The sequence below is a fragment of the Lepisma saccharinum genome, chromosome 11 (assembly GCF_977018435.1).
Source record: "Lepisma saccharinum chromosome 11, izLepSacc3.1, whole genome shotgun sequence".
Classification (NCBI taxonomy): Eukaryota; Metazoa; Arthropoda; class Insecta; order Zygentoma; family Lepismatidae; genus Lepisma; species Lepisma saccharinum.
Window position 1 is genome coordinate 71,738,149 of NC_139239.1, and position 16,025 is coordinate 71,754,173.

General features: G+C 37.3%; 1 protein-coding gene across 1 annotated transcript in view; it reads left to right on the top strand.

Annotated features, from left to right (window-relative positions):
- Positions 1 to 7,252, top strand: part of LOC145994915 (hypoxia-inducible factor 1-alpha inhibitor-like) — a 49,256-nt gene extending 42,004 nt beyond the window's left edge. The window contains exon 6 of the mRNA XM_083131396.1: positions 1,150 to 7,252. Coding sequence (XP_082987522.1) covers positions 1,150 to 1,305 — 156 coding nt within the window. The 3' untranslated portion in view covers positions 1,306 to 7,252. The remainder of the gene's footprint in view (positions 1 to 1,149) is intronic.
- Positions 7,253 to 16,025: the final 8,773 nt, after the last annotated feature.

Genomic DNA, 16,025 nt, shown 5'->3' on the forward strand with positions numbered 1-16,025 from the left:
TAATTCAAAATACATATCTTTTCCATGACTAATGTAACAGTTACGAGGCACATTTAGGACCCTCAAACTAACAGTTAGCAGCACAAGGTTTCTTCCATTAAAGCATTTACACACTCCATATATATCATATTTTTTGGCCAGTAATACATTTTAATTATTATGTTCTTTTCCTTATCTTTTCTTTCATCCAAAGTACCATAAAAATCAGAATGTTCCTTCATTTTGTGATTAGCTTATTTCAACCACATTGCACATTAGTGTTGCATCTTGAATGGAATACTGTTGCCACATTCAGAAACTGCAGAATATAAGCTTTGCAACAATATGTAACATGATAGGGTTCCATAAACATGAAAAATCAGTGCAAGTGTCACAAAATCATGGAATGGCCCTGTATGGTTTCATGTTGGCTGTCTGAATTATTCTGTGCATAATACACACCACAGTTGTTGGGGACAAAAATTTTGGAAAAAGTGCACATTATACATGAGTAAATATGTTATTTAGTCTATTTTTAAGTATTGGTTGCTATTTTGCATATTCTGCACGATACACAGCCTATGAGTTTTTTCTTCCTTATTCTCTTTTCATATATTTTCTGCCATAATTTAAATTATATAGGTACCTTCTCTTTGTAGTGATTAAATTTTTTTATTATTCAATGTTTGACACAATTCCACATGTTTTTTGAAGAGTTTTGTAAAGAATGAAATACAATATCAATTACAACTAAAAAGTAACAAAGGATTCAATACCAAATTTAATTTTCAAATTGTCAGTGAACAGTAAATGTTCAAAAACTTACATTGTTACATTTGAAGTATTTCTATTTTTATGGGATGGAAAATTTTTTGAGTGCCCCCCCCCCCCCCCCAAAAAAAAAGTAGGCCCTAAGTTCCGCCTATGACTGAAATACTGTGTAACCATTTGGTGTTCCAAGTTGAGTACTTTTATTGTAATATAAAAACTTTCATTAGAATAAATACTATAATGTATGTGGAATAATACTAGCAATTCACCATAAAATGAGGTTCCATAAATCAAAGTACACCTGCAGAATAAATATAGTAACTGATGAAACTATTAGCTAACTGTACTCTACCTTTCTGAAAACACTCGCATAAAATGAATGTTATACTTCCGCTTCAGGCTGGTCCAACTGGGCAGATTGTGTACCCACTCAAAGGCCATCAGAAGATAGCTATAATGCGTAATGTGGAGAAAATGTTGGTGGAAGCGTTACAAGATCCAAGGGAAGTGGGACCTTTACTCAGAGCTTTAGTACTTGGTAGATACACGGAGTGAACGTGATCTTTGTTGTGATAGGTGCAGCTGTTATTGTAACGAAAGTGAAATTCGATTTTTCTTGAGGAACAGTATTAAATCTGTTTCTCCCAAATACTAAAGTGATCCATTTTTAATCGTGATAGTCATAGTATAATGAAAAAGAAGTTCGTAATGAGTTGTGTATATCATGTTTTGATGCGTGTGTGTGTGTGTGTGTGTGCTGTCATCTTCTGAAATACAAAGTGAAACATGGTGTGTGTCACATTTGTTGTGCTGCTGCTTGAATGTTATCAATTATTCATGTAAGTGAATTAAAACTGTTGATTTTTTTGTTGTTTTTTTAAAATAATGTTTACTCTGCAATATAAATTACTGTCAAAAATTAAGAAATGGGATTCTTGTTTATCCTTGAATGTTCCTGTTAGTTTACGTGGGAAGGAAGTGAGGTGTTATATGTTACCTGTATTCTGGATACAGTATAAAAATTAATTTATGTAAAAATATAGTGATATCGATCTGTGTAAGAGGACAAAGTTTATGAAATTTATCTAACACGTAATATAAACAGGTATCCCAGTCATACTACAGCAGTAGATCCAATTTATTGTTACAATAGTCTGGAAGGTGCAGGGTGTTAAAGCAAATTTGCTTTGTTAAAAGTATGTTGAATCGGAAATTAATGATGGTGGAATGTTGTGATGGCCGTAAGCAGTGTATGCATAACATTTGTAGCAACAAATTTTCTGCTCGTGTATTAGAGTATTATAATCAGGTAGATTGACATGGAATGTAATTCTGAGTGAATATTACTGTACTTGATAATAGCAGTTATGTAATTGACCTTAGGTACTTGAATGAGCACGAAGTAGCTGGATAATTGGATTCTGGCAGCTTTAATAGTAAGATAATGGATTGTAAACTTGCTACGAGTTGTGGTTTTATTCTGAGCTTGGAAAGTGCGGTATTGCAGTCAATTTTCAAGTACGCAAGGCTTGATTCTCTTTTCATGAAATGTACTTTTTTAAGTACGAAATTACTTGTGGTTTGAATGAAACTACAGTATCATGCAAAATAACATTCTTACTGTGGGGTGTTCCATATAGGATGCCGAATTAGAAAATTAAATAAAAAAAGTGAAAATATCATGAAAATGTAAGCAGTAACATCTCCCATTTACATATGAAAGACAATGTTAGGCATGTGTCCCTATTGAGTCTGCATGCATTTATACACTCCACAAAATTATTGATAACCCTCTCGCAGATGTCTGCCCCGATGGCTCCAATCACCCGTATGATTTCACAAATCCCCATAAGAAGAAATCACAGGGTGTAAGATGACATGACCTTGCTGGCCATTCCTGGTCACCATGCAAAGAGATCACTCGTTGCGGGAATTTTTCATGGAGTTCCATATCGTAACCACAAAAAAGGAGTCAAAACAATTGAGGCTACATTAATCTGCATGACAACAGATACCAACATTGGTAAGAACAGGTCTGCCAACCTCGAAACAAAACAATAGCACTCGATTCAAATTCTGCATCCTATACGGAAAATATAATGTTTTGCAAGACCCATAGTTTATATATACTAGAACAGTGTTTTTTTTATTATTATTATTATTAGGAGTCAACCAGTAGGTAGTTTTTTTTAAAATCTTTACTGATAAAATTTGAATATAAAATTTATAATGAACTTGTAAAGAGATCTGATGTAAGAATGACAAACATGTAGTGTGGATTCTGAACTTAAATCTTGACAAACTGTCCATGTAGTGCCTCCGTGTCTTACAAATAATATTATAAACGAGAATGTTGAGCAGAATAGAGAATTGTAGCCACTGAAGGAAATTCTTATTTATAATATTATATGTACGTAGTAGTGGTCCAGTCTGTAAGGCAACTGACTATCATGCAGGAGACCCAGGTTTGATTCCCAGAGTGGGTGATCTTGTGTGAGAATGTTTCAGACCATGTCCATAAGGTGGTTGACCCAACCTGTAATAAGAGGAGCACCTGAGGCCATTCCCGGGGAGGAAAGGCAGCTGCAGCATGGTGCTGTTCACATCACCTTCAAATGGCCGAGATCATGAATGTGTGTGGAACCCATATCTCCACACTCTTAATGACCCTTCTTGGCTTGTTGCAATTTAGGTTGCTTTGCCTTTTTACAGTGTTGACAATGTCTGTCATATTTCCTTGCTCCTCCAAATGAATGTGTGTGATGACATATCCATAAAGAACTTACTTTTATTGATATTTCTGTTACACATTCAGTTTTAACAGTTTAAATAGTGCAAAAACGAAACTGATATTCACAAGTCCCGCATCGTGGCGTACCCCAGTCATCGAATCACACAAAAACCACATGGGTATGCCATGCTGACCACACCACCCCGTAACTGGTTGGATGATCTTCCACCTCTGCTGAGGCATGTGGGAGTGAGGCTGGCAGTCGGTAGGTAGGTCGGTCCCGGCCCTTAAGGGTTTATTATTATCTTATTAACAAAAGATAACAAAAAAATGTGCAAAGAGATTGTATCCAAAACGGCAATTGTTTTTATTAGAAAAAGCACAGGAGAACTTCACTACTTCAACCTGAAACTTAATAAATAATAAAGTGGTAGTATTTTATTTCCAAATGTTATTAAACATACAAAAAATGTATGTATAACATTAAGGATTTTACATTAAAAAGCAGGCGGGGAAGAAACGAAGGGCAAGAACCCAAACCAACCTGTGTACAGCCCAAAACCAAATTTATTATTCGTCTTGTTACTCCATTTTCCTGACATGTTAGCAGTTGGATGTGCCTCTCATTCCACCCCTCCCAGAAGCGATCTATCCCAAGATCACTTGTTCTAAAGAAGAGAGCGCCAACTATATATGCGGGAACTCCTTAAGGCAGCTTTCAGACTGCGGTTACAAGTGACACTTGAATTCCACACCAAAGTGACAAATGACAACAAACAAACAGAGGTGACAAGATGCACACTATTGAGAAAATTGCTCAGTCTGAGCATCAAGCAGCTTGCGCTGCTTTAGTGCGAAAGGCTGCATTTATTTCTGAGGATTTGTTACACGTCATGTGTTGTTTGTCGCTTCAGTCTGAGGCTCCCTAAGACAGGTTGAACAAGTTAATTTTTGCAAACTTAACCACATTTTTATTTTTTAAAATATTGAATAGAAGTATGTAAGATCATCTTGAAGTTGAACAAGATTTTCAGAAAGCAAGAAATTGAACTAATACATTCTTGCAATAAAAATAATAATTATATTAATTTTTTGAGCATATGCAATCACTTTTGTGCGCTGTCATTGTCGGGTGAATATAAAGATAGATATGAATTCAAAATATTGTGTACAAAACTTATATTTGTCAGAACTAAAACACTAAGGGATTCATATAATTATTATTGTTTATTACAAATCATATTGGCACAAGGCATTTGTCATGATTTAAGCAATTCATTTTTTGCAGAAACTTTCCAAGCTCTAAATAAGATATTATTGTTCTACTTACTGAAGTGTAAAATAAAATGTAGAAGGATTAATAAGACTGTACAAATTTGAAAATTCTATGATCTGCATGTTGTGTATTAAATTATTCTCTCCCTTTTTGTAACCTGCCTTGACTAGGTAGTACATGGTATATTACATAATATACATCATATTGTATACTATTGTGTAAAGTTTCTTGTCAGCACTTATACCTGCATCAAGAATTGTATTTGTTATATTGTACTTCAACATAACAGCATGCTCTACCCAACAAGATACTGAAAAATTTCATGTCCCAGGCATTTTGAGAGGGGGGAGGTGATATAAAGATGATATGGTTTTCTTTTTTGTAGCAGTTGGTGCTAATTTTTTACCATATTTTCATTAAATTTTTGGAGCCATTGACACACTGTATCCCCCTTGAGAATTTCATTGAGTTTTATGTAATGGTCAGATTGATGTTTTACGTAATATAAGATTGGATCCCAAAGTATGGCCCGTGTAAATAATAACCTGCCATCTCAGAGTACTTTTTGCCTCTTTTTATTAGTAAAGAACATGTGCAAAAGATCATACCATCAAACTTAGCAGTACTAACTTAACAAAATGTCAAGAATTGCTAACAATCCTAACCTAATGATGTAAAATTATAAACACCAATAAATATAACAGTCCTAACGATAATTTCAGTTCTGTTTTCATAAGTTTTCAGTCATTTGTGTTTGATTTCTTTTATAATACATTTATGAAACTAGGCACAACTCCTGCTGTTGTGGAATATCATGTTGGGTGTTATATTCACTTGCATAAAGCCCTTACGCTGTTCTGCTTCACACTAAGGTAATAAATGTACTTTACTTTACAATAACACATTTCTGCAAGCTGAAAACAACTGAAAACGTTCATAAACAACGTAATCTTTCACTTTCTCAAGAGGTACAGAGGGTCAAGGGTACAGAATATTTTATAGGTGGGCCAAAGGAGGTTGGGGGTTATAACACTAATCAACTTACCTTCTCGACACGGGACAACATATATTTAATTTTCTCAGATGTATAGCACACCACCTAGTATCATCATTTGGGGATGTGGTAGAATTTTATAGAAGTTAGTAATACATTATGATATGCGACCCTTTTTTCCTGTGGAAAGAAAAGTTCTTGATCTCTTCGTAAGTCAGATTGCAATGGTGACACAAGCTCAATAGTGCAAAATCTTTCATTAATGCAAACAATTACATGGTCCAATGTGGATTACTGACTTTAAATTGAGGACTGTTTCTGAATGCTGTTTTTCCTCCCTGAATTTGAAAATACAATATATTTTCTTCCAACACACCAGATTTCTTTTTATGTCATTTGGTATATATGTGTCCTCATATTTTTGGTGTATTTATAGAGATATGGCAACACTAGGTCAACATGGTGACTAGCACACACACATGCTATTCACCTCTGAGTTATATTATCTTCACCATCACAGACTTTTCCATTGATGAAAAATCACCAATTTCACTCATGAATTGTTTGTTATTATGCAGCATAATTCTCAGCAGCCCCCCCCCCCACTTTTGCCCTCTTACTATGCAAAAACTTATCTACAAATGGAAATAAAGCACCCCCCCCCCCTCCCGGTTTTGGAACCCAATCGCCGCCACTGATTCTCAGGTTTGAAAATAGGTGCTGGCAGGACACACAACCAGGGGGAAAGGGACTGGTTCTATCAATGTGAATTAGGGACAATTTTTTATATATATATCTTTGTATTAACAACTTCAGAATTTTACCCACTTCCAGAAAAGATGGACACTATAAAAAAATGAAAATATTCAAGGAAAGAAAATTTGGACTCTCAGTAGAAGTATGTTTGCAACATGTAGGGTGATATATTATATTTTCATAACGTACTTTTGGTTACCAAATACATTGTAATCATACAACGTTTTTTAAAAAAAAATTATGAGAAAAAATTATTTGTGAAAAATAAATATAAAATTTAATTTCCAGTGAATGAGAAAACTTGAGTGCTTGTAATACATGCGTACATGTTAAAAAGAATTATGTGTGAAGTTTGATAGAAATTATGTTACGTCTAATTTTCATGTATTATATGAATCTTTATTCTTATGATGTAATTTTGATTAAATTTGTCTGTCTGCATCAATTTTTTTATATAAATTATTTTCTGTTGTCAGAAAGATGCTTATGTTGTGATGTGAAAAATGAATGTGCTTGTTTTAGTGGAAAGCGTGCAAGGTACATTGAAACTAGTTTCTTGTGTATACAAGAGCTGGTTGCACCTTTCTAGTCACTGATGGAATTTACTGATTTTTCTTTTTGAACCAGAAGCTGAGCTTCTGTATTGGAAGATGTACGACTGTGTTGTTTGTAAAATATGTATGTTGCCAATCCATATGATAGCTGCATGCAAAGCATTGGTGTGTGTGAACGAATGCATAATAAACAGAGATACAGAAGCCTTTTTTTATTTTTAAGCAAATTTTTCATAGCTTGGAATTTTTGCTTTACTATTTGGTGTGCTATTAATTTAAAAAATGTAAGTTTCAACTTCAAACCTCTCAAATTATATGAATTTCGCTTAAAAAAACCCACCACCTCTCATGCAAAGTAAGTGAAAACTAATTTCATTAAAAATAAACATTTACGTTTGTGTGAAAAATATTAAAAGTTATACTGTGCCATAGGATCTCAAACTTAATGCAGTCATGACATCTTTATTTTCACTTCCTTTTAGTTAGGGCACAAATTTATCAGCGACTGAGCACATTGAGTTGTTGACTCACAGTCTCAGTACAGAATGTTCCAGGTTCAAATACCAACATAGAGATGTGTCTTCCTTTTGTTAGTTTTTATTCATAAATGTTATCTAATTGTCATTCAGTGCCTCTCGGATGCCGCAGTGATATCGCCGCCACCTTGTAATCTAGGGGTACCAGGTTCGATACCCGGTGGAGGCACATACTGGTTCGGATCCCACTTTAAACTGTAGGCCCAGTCCCAATTAGCCTTACTGTGCACAAAGTAGCCTCAAAACACCAACTCAATCAATCAATCGTGGTCAGTCTTAAGAGGCAGAAAAGTGACTACTTCAGCCGATATTCGTTAAATGAGTGAAAAAAGAAGTAGACTAATTAGTCGTCTTGACTAACGACTACAGTGCTCAAAATAAGGGTGAATGGTATCCACCACCCAGCTAGCAAATTTTTCACAGTGTATCTCCCCAGTTTTCATAGTCACCATGCTAAAACATACGAGATCTCCCCAAGGCTCAACGAAACAACCACCCAGCTAACATTTCCCCACTTGAGGTGCTGAACGACTAATTATTCAGTGTTGGAAATCAGTCGATGGTGCCCATCACTAGTGTAGAGTGGAAAAGCATGGAATTTTAGAGCAAAAAGTATTCTGGGAGGAGAAAATGGAAGAAACATTTAAAAATGTGCAACAAATGAGGAAATTAGACTTCATGCATTAATACTAGCGCTGAGCCGATACCCACCGATACCGATACTTGTATAATTCCAATTTAAAATATCAAAGGCTAGTTATTACTAATTACATATATACAAATGTGTATATATATTTATATACAGGGTGGCTCAAAAAGTCACTTAACACCCTCGGTACAAGGCCACTGCAGCACGCAACATGGAAATGGTGATGACCAATCGTTGCCAGGCCAAGGGGGAACCACATTGATGCCACCCGCATGGTCGGTGGCCATCTTGAATTCAACTTCAGAATTTTAAATGGGAAGGGGGTGATATGATATATCAAATCAGGCTAGAATTTCAAGAGAAATGCAATGGTGAAGGTTTTTTCTATGTATCTTTAACCAGTAAAAAGTTATGACTGAATTCTTGTACCAATTTGCTCCTTTTCGAAGTGTTAGAAAAATGCCTTAAAATTTGTTTAGCGCATCGGTAATACATCGAGATCAAAATGATGTCTAGGGAGAGAAGTTCGCATGCCATTGCACAAGATTTTAATCAGATACATCCATGAAGAGCTGCACATTATGAATGGTTGTCGCGAACAATTACAGTGTAAAGCTTCCATTAAATGAAAAGTCCTTCACAGTGACAAGGCTAATGTTTATGTTCATAAGGAAGTTCATAAACAGAATATTCGATGCTTTTTATCTGATAACCCATTTTTGACAGATCAAAGCTGAATGGTTGAATGGTTAGTGCTAGTAAGTTAATTGTGTGGCGTGCTGTGTGGAACACGATTGGTTAGTCAATTTTCCATCAACGGAATCTTAAATGCTTAGCGCTACTTGGTTTTGTTAAATAAACAGGTTTTTTCATCCTTGCTTGTGGAAGAAGGTACTTTTTACAGAGTTTTTTTTTTCAATAGGGAGGAACACCAGAACACTATGGGAACGTTGTGAAGCAGTTTCTGTCCAAAGTTAGTTATGTGTGCAATGGCATGCGAACTTCTCTCCCTAGACATCACTTTGATCTCGATGCATTACCGATGTGCTAAACAAATTTTAAGGCATTTTTCTAACACCTCGAAAAGGAGCAAATTGGTACAATAATTCAGTCATAACTTTTTACTGGTTAAAGATACGTCGAAAAAATCTTCACCATTACATTTCTCGTGAAATTCTAGCCTGATTTGATATATCACCCCCTTCCCAATTAAAATTCTGAAGTTGAATTCAAGATGGCGGTCATCAAGATGGCCACCGACCACGTGGGTGGCGTCAATGTGGTTCCCCCTTGGCCTGATAACGATTGGTCATCACCATTTCCATGTTGCACGCTGCAGTGGCCTTGTACTGGGGGTGTTAAGTGACTTTTTGAGCCACCCTGTATATCATCTGCCAAACCTGCAGCAACTTCTACCTGGGCGAAACCTCCACCCCCTTGAACCTTAGGATCAATAACCACCCTTCCTCCACCGAAAACTCAGATTTCACAGTAGCCATCCGTACCAACAGCCATAATACCACCTTCAACAACTGTTTCCATGTGGCCATCATCCATCTTTTACCCCCCCCCCCCCCCACCTCAGACACATCTTTCTGCAGGCGATGGGAAAGGCCCTATATTATTAGACATGCATGCCACTATACCCCCTGGACTTAACCTAGCCAACCAATAACCCTTTCTCCTCCTCCCCGAAACCACACACCAAGCAGTAAACACTGGTGAAAGTACATTTGTTAACTATCAACTGTTTCTGGCAACACTGACTGTACAGACGCTACAGTCAGTATTCTGTGCCCCTACACTACGTAACATAGTCTACTTCTTTCTTCTCCAATGACAATGCGGTAACCCCACAAAATACACTGGTCTACGTCCATTTTGCTGACTGAAGGCTGATGGTTGTTCTTTAGTAATTGGAGGGTGGTAAATCCAAAACCGAAATCCGTTTTTTTCTATCACGTCAGGTTTAGGAGGAAAATAGAAAATTATCTAATAATAGGGATGTATATTTAGAGCAATGAAACAATGTAGACCATAAAGAGGTCACAAGATGGCAGCACATGGAATATTATAATGATTATTATTTAAATCAGTTATTCGAACATTGTCAACACCAAAACAAAGGACAAATATTACTGATTTTGTAAGGAAAGCATATAGTGCATATTTCAGAATTAAATTGGGTGACCAAGATAAATCCTGGGCACCTCATAAAGTATGCAGGACCTGTGTAGACTAAAGGAAAGAAATATGTTAGCGTCTGGAACAACCTTCATGTATCGGGACAAAGAGAGGCATCTATTAAGATATTTTCAAAGGGACGAAGAACTTGTCTATTGTACAGATGTGAAGGGACTATTTGAAGCTATGAGATGTACGTAAAATGCAGAAGAATGGAGGGTTTTTATTGATAGCTCGAAGAGGAGTTTGAAGTGTGTGTTGCTGCATAATGGCAATAAGTTAGCATCCATTCCTGTTGGCCACTCCGTACATTTGAAGAAAAGCTATGAAACAATGAAAGAACTGCTTCGATAGAAAAAGTATGCAAATGACAGTTGGCTTGTGTGCGGAGATTTCAAGGTCATTTCAATGTTACTTGGTCAGTAAGCAGGTTTCACGAAATATCCATGCTTTTTGTATTTATGGGACAGTCGAGCAAGGAACGAACATTGGGTACGAAGACTGTGGCCTGCCAGGAAAAGCTTTGAAGTCGGGGCGAAAAACATCCAGAACAAGCCGCTTGTTGATCTTAAGGAAGTGTTACTTCCTCCACTGCACATTAAGTTGGGATGAATGAAGCAGTATGTAAAAGCTCTGGATAAGAATGGGGCTTGCTTTAAATACATTTGCTCAAAATTTCCTGCATTGACCCAAGAGAAAGTAAAAACAGGTATTTTTGATGGTCCTCAGGTAAGGATGCTAATGAAAGATGAAGAATTCTTACAAACAATTAACCGCACAGAGAAAGTTGCATGGTGTGCCTTTTCTGATGTCAATACAAACTTTCTTGGAAACTTCAGGACGCACAACTACGAGGTTCTAGTTGAAAATTTGTTGGCGACGTTTCAAAAGTTAGGAGTAAATATGAGTGTCAAGCTTCACTTCCTGCACAGCCACTTAGATGTATTTCCGTCCAATCTTGGTGCCAAAAGTGAAGAACAGGGCGAACGCTTCCACCAAGACATAAAAACCATGGAGCACCGATATCAGGGGAGATGGAATGAAAACATGATGGCCGACTATTGCTGGTGCTTGCAGCGTGACGTTCCTGAGGCTACCTACTCCAGAAAATCAAAGTAACGAAAATTTTTGCCTAAGTAGGTATGCATGTTGTGCTATTCTGTGGTGTATGTTAAGTTTAACATAAGTACAGGCATCAGGTTATGTATGTGCTCGTGAAACAAATTGATTAATTTGCCGGAATTGACTAAACTTTTTGTCCATTTAGAACTCCCTATTGAGAAAATAGAAACGTATGTTTGTTAAACAACGTGACATGATACTCTGCATGGACATCTGACTACGTCGCATTCTCTTTGCAAGTGCTGTTGGAATGTAGCCGGATATAATTTTCTGAAAATTTTGTAATGTGACTTGTCAAACAATGCAACTTAATTCCTGTTATCAGCTCCGCCACCTATGTATAGTCCTATAATTTCATTATGTGCAGATATCTATATGGAAAATTGTTGGAGTTTAGCCCAGTATTATAATATTGTGAAAATTTTCAAATGTGATTTGTGAAAAATTGTGACGTGATACACTTTTTCTGACTACATATTTCGAATCAGCGACCTCAAATTATATATAATCAGTTAAAATATCTAAGTCAGCAGAAAAAGAAATTTCATTATGTGCAGATATCTATATATGGAAAATTGTTGGAGTTTATCCCAGTATTTTAATATTGTGAAAATTTTCAAATGTGATTTGTGAAAAATTGTGACGTGATACACATTTTCTGACTACATATTTGAAATCAGTGACCTCAAATTATATAGAATCAGTTAAAATATGTAAGTCAGCAGAATTTTTTTTTCATATGTAGACCAGTGATATCAACGTTTTTCTTTTCGTGTGGTAAGTGTTTACTGTCTCCATCATTTGTGTGTGTGTGTGTATACACACACACACACACTATCTACCAAAAAGTAATTGGGCACCTATGATGGTGGTTAATGTAGTATCTAATTTGAATCATTTAGTATCAAATTTGATTTGTGTGCCCTTCATGTTGTTCCGTGAGCAAGGGAACCACTTGTGAAAGAGATGGCACGTAGTGCAGAGCTATCAGACTTTGATAAGGGCATAATTGTGGGCTGCCACCTCAGTGGGCTGTCTAGCCGGGCCATAGCCGCAAAGTTAAACAGGGCCAAATCAACAATAGCATTTGTGCTTCGTAAGTGGAAGGTGCATGGACATTGTGACAATGGTGAACGTTCCGGGCGACCAAAAAAACTGACTAACAGAGATCGGAGAACCCTAAAATGTGAAATTGTCAAAAACAGGACACAGCCGATGGCTACCATCAGACAGGAGTTTACGGCAGCAACAGGGTCGTTAGTTTCCATCGGAACATTGCGAACAGAGGCCCACCAACTCGGATATTCCGGAAGAGCAGCGGCACATAAGCCACATATCACCAAGGTGAATAAAGCTCAGCATCTCAAGTGGTGTTTGGACCGTCACAACTGGACACTGGAGCAGTGGAAAGCGGTTCTGTGGAGTGACGAGTCGAGATTCACATTGTTTCGGTCTGATGGACGTGTATGGGTGTGGCGGCTACCCGGTGAACAGCTTCTACCTGGTAGTGCCTACCAGGAAATTTGGTGGTGGTGGAGTAATGGTGTGGGGTTGTTTCTCGTACTACGGTGTGAGACCACTGGTGGTTGTTCGTGGCACAATGAACTCACAGGCATACTGTGCAATACTAGACAATGAGATGCTCCCAACCTTGTGGCGTTTTTACGGAATGGACCCCTGTTACTTCCAGGATGACAATGCTAGGTGCCATGTTTCGGAGGCTACTATGCAGTGATATGCCGACAACAATGTTTACCGATTGTTCTGGCCTGCACAGAGTCCTGATCTCAATCCCATAGAACACCTTTGGGATGCATTGGACCGGCGGGTGAGGTCTCGGGAGATGCAGCCAAATTCCATTGTCCGTCCTCCACAAACTAGTCGAGAGCATGCCTGACAGGGTGGCTGCTGTTATAGCAGCAAGAGGTGACTCCACGAGGTTCTAACAGGGTTCGCACCACCAGACAACCATTTTGTACAGGTGCCCAATTACTTTTTGGTAGATAGTGTATATAAAATGTAGGAGTATAATTATTATTATTATTATTATTACATTTTATAGATATGTATTCCTGACAAGCTGCGATGAATAAATTAACCTACAAAACGATGCTCTGTTGCAACGATGCATCTCTACTTTACAGTTTTTTTTTTTAGATCAGTGACAATCGATCAGATGTTTCAAATATGAGAGAAATATTATGAGAAGCTAAGAGCGATCATCGCCCCCCCCTCCCCCCCCCCCCCAATGTTGAAAAATGAGATCATGCCCCTTCAACTTCCTCTAAAACTAAGGGATCACTCTTCTCAAACTAATATTAAATCATCCGTGGATACATGAATAATTGGCAATTTACCAGCACTGGGCACGTCGTCTGAAAGTAACAGTAAAACTGCAATGTAAAACCTACCTCTTCTCTTTTATGTAATTTAACGAAGAGAATAAAAAATAATGAATGAAATGTAAGGAGAGAATGAAAGCTTACCAGTCTCTTGCTTCTATATCAGGCGATTAACTTCCGTACACTGATGTTCCGAGGTTACTTCATTTTCGACATATATACTTTCGGCAAATCATTTCTAAAAAAAAAAGAAAATGCAAAGTTCTATCTTTTGGCGTGGAAGGAAATCCAAACCCATCACTACACTTTCCAGAAAGTAAGTGCAATCAACTGTTGTTCAAAGAAAGTCATTTCCTTGCCACATTCCCTGTATCGAAACATGCCTGTTGAGACCCAGGTATACAGGTCAGTTGGAAAGGAAAAGGGGGATTAGGCCAGGTGTTTGAATTTCCAGGAATATGCTATATGTACTATGTCTGAGACACATCCACCGCTTACATGGCCAATGACTGTTTTGACTGCGGGGGATCTTAAAGAGAAAGAGAGATGTCTACAATACACCAGGTGCCTCGTTGGCTGCAGGGACCTCATTAGGATTGTTGTTACACAAGGCCACATCTGTAGGATCAAAGCCTGGTAGACTTTGAAGGAACTCCTATGGAGATAATTTCACTTTACTCTTGATTTGCAAGATACTTGACTGCGAGTCTTATCTGCATATGGATCTTTGTCACGTACTTGCTGTTCACAGAACTTGAGTCCACATTCAATTAACAAATGCACAAATGTTTTTTTTCCACCTTTCTTCAAAGCCAAAAGTAAGTTGGAAAAGTGAATGAACCTTTGAAAAGAAACAACTGTTGGTTTTGAATGCGCTTCTAGCCACTCAAAAACAATGGTATCGGTGGAAAAATTTCAACCGATGCCGATACATTGGTATCGGTATCGGATCAGACCTAATTAATACAGTATAAAGTGCATATTTTTCCTCACTCTTGCTGCTTTCGTTTCTTCTTTTAGTGAAATATAAATACCTGAAATATTGTTTCAATTCAAACTGCCTGTAATTGAGCTAAAAATCAGTAAGAAAGACTAAAGTTAAAACAAGTTTTGTAAATTTAATGTAAAATAAATAAATTAAGCACATAGAAATATATCCACCCCAACCAAAAAGCCGATCAAATTTGTCACTACACGCCCACATAAAATTACTAATTTGTTGCTAAATTTGCCTTTACACCACCTAGATTAAAATTATTTGTTTTTCACAAGTTTCAATATTAAATCTGGAAATTTTGTGCAAGAATTGGGAAATTTTCCTTTCGGGCAGAAACACCACTGCTGTTAAATATCTCTGGAAAGAAGTTACTCTCGTCATGGCCATAGAATTAACATACGTTTGTACTTGAGGAGCATTGTTTCCTTTCTCTGCAATAAGGGATTTGAAATGAAGCCAGGCTCAGACTTTGGAAATTTGATCTAATCATAATTCATCCATGTTGTCACAATTAATACTAGAAAAGATAGAAAAGGAGTAAAATAATACGAGGTGGTATCAAAATGTTTCGAGACTAGCTTGGTTTATAAGAAAGTACTTCATGTATCTACGTTTACACACTATCACCTTCAAAATAGTCTCCTTGCACAGCAATACAGTGTTCCTGCCACTTCTGGAATGTGTCCTGGAAGTTTTCTTTTCGAAGTGTCAAGCATCTTCTGCGATTCGAGCTGGATCTCCGCAATGGAGTCAAAACAGTAACCTTTGAGCTGGATGATCATCTTCGGGAAGAGGGCAAAGTCTGCAGGAGCCAAATCTGGATACGTATGACACACTGACTTTAACATCAATGTTGTGGATTGTTCTACTACGAATCCCATGCACAACTTGCCGAATGGTTTCAATATTTTCAGGGGTTGCGCTCGTTGTAGGTCTTCCTGATCTCTCGTCGTCTTCCAGTGATGTTCTTCCACTCTTGAAGCGCGTGTGCTTCAAAACACCTTGAACGACTCATTGCAACATCACCGTAAATTTGCCAAATCATGTCCACAGTCTCTGTGGCAGATTTGCCCAGTTTCACACAGAACTTCACATTCACTCTTTGTTCTAATTTGCTGTCCATGATGAAATTGC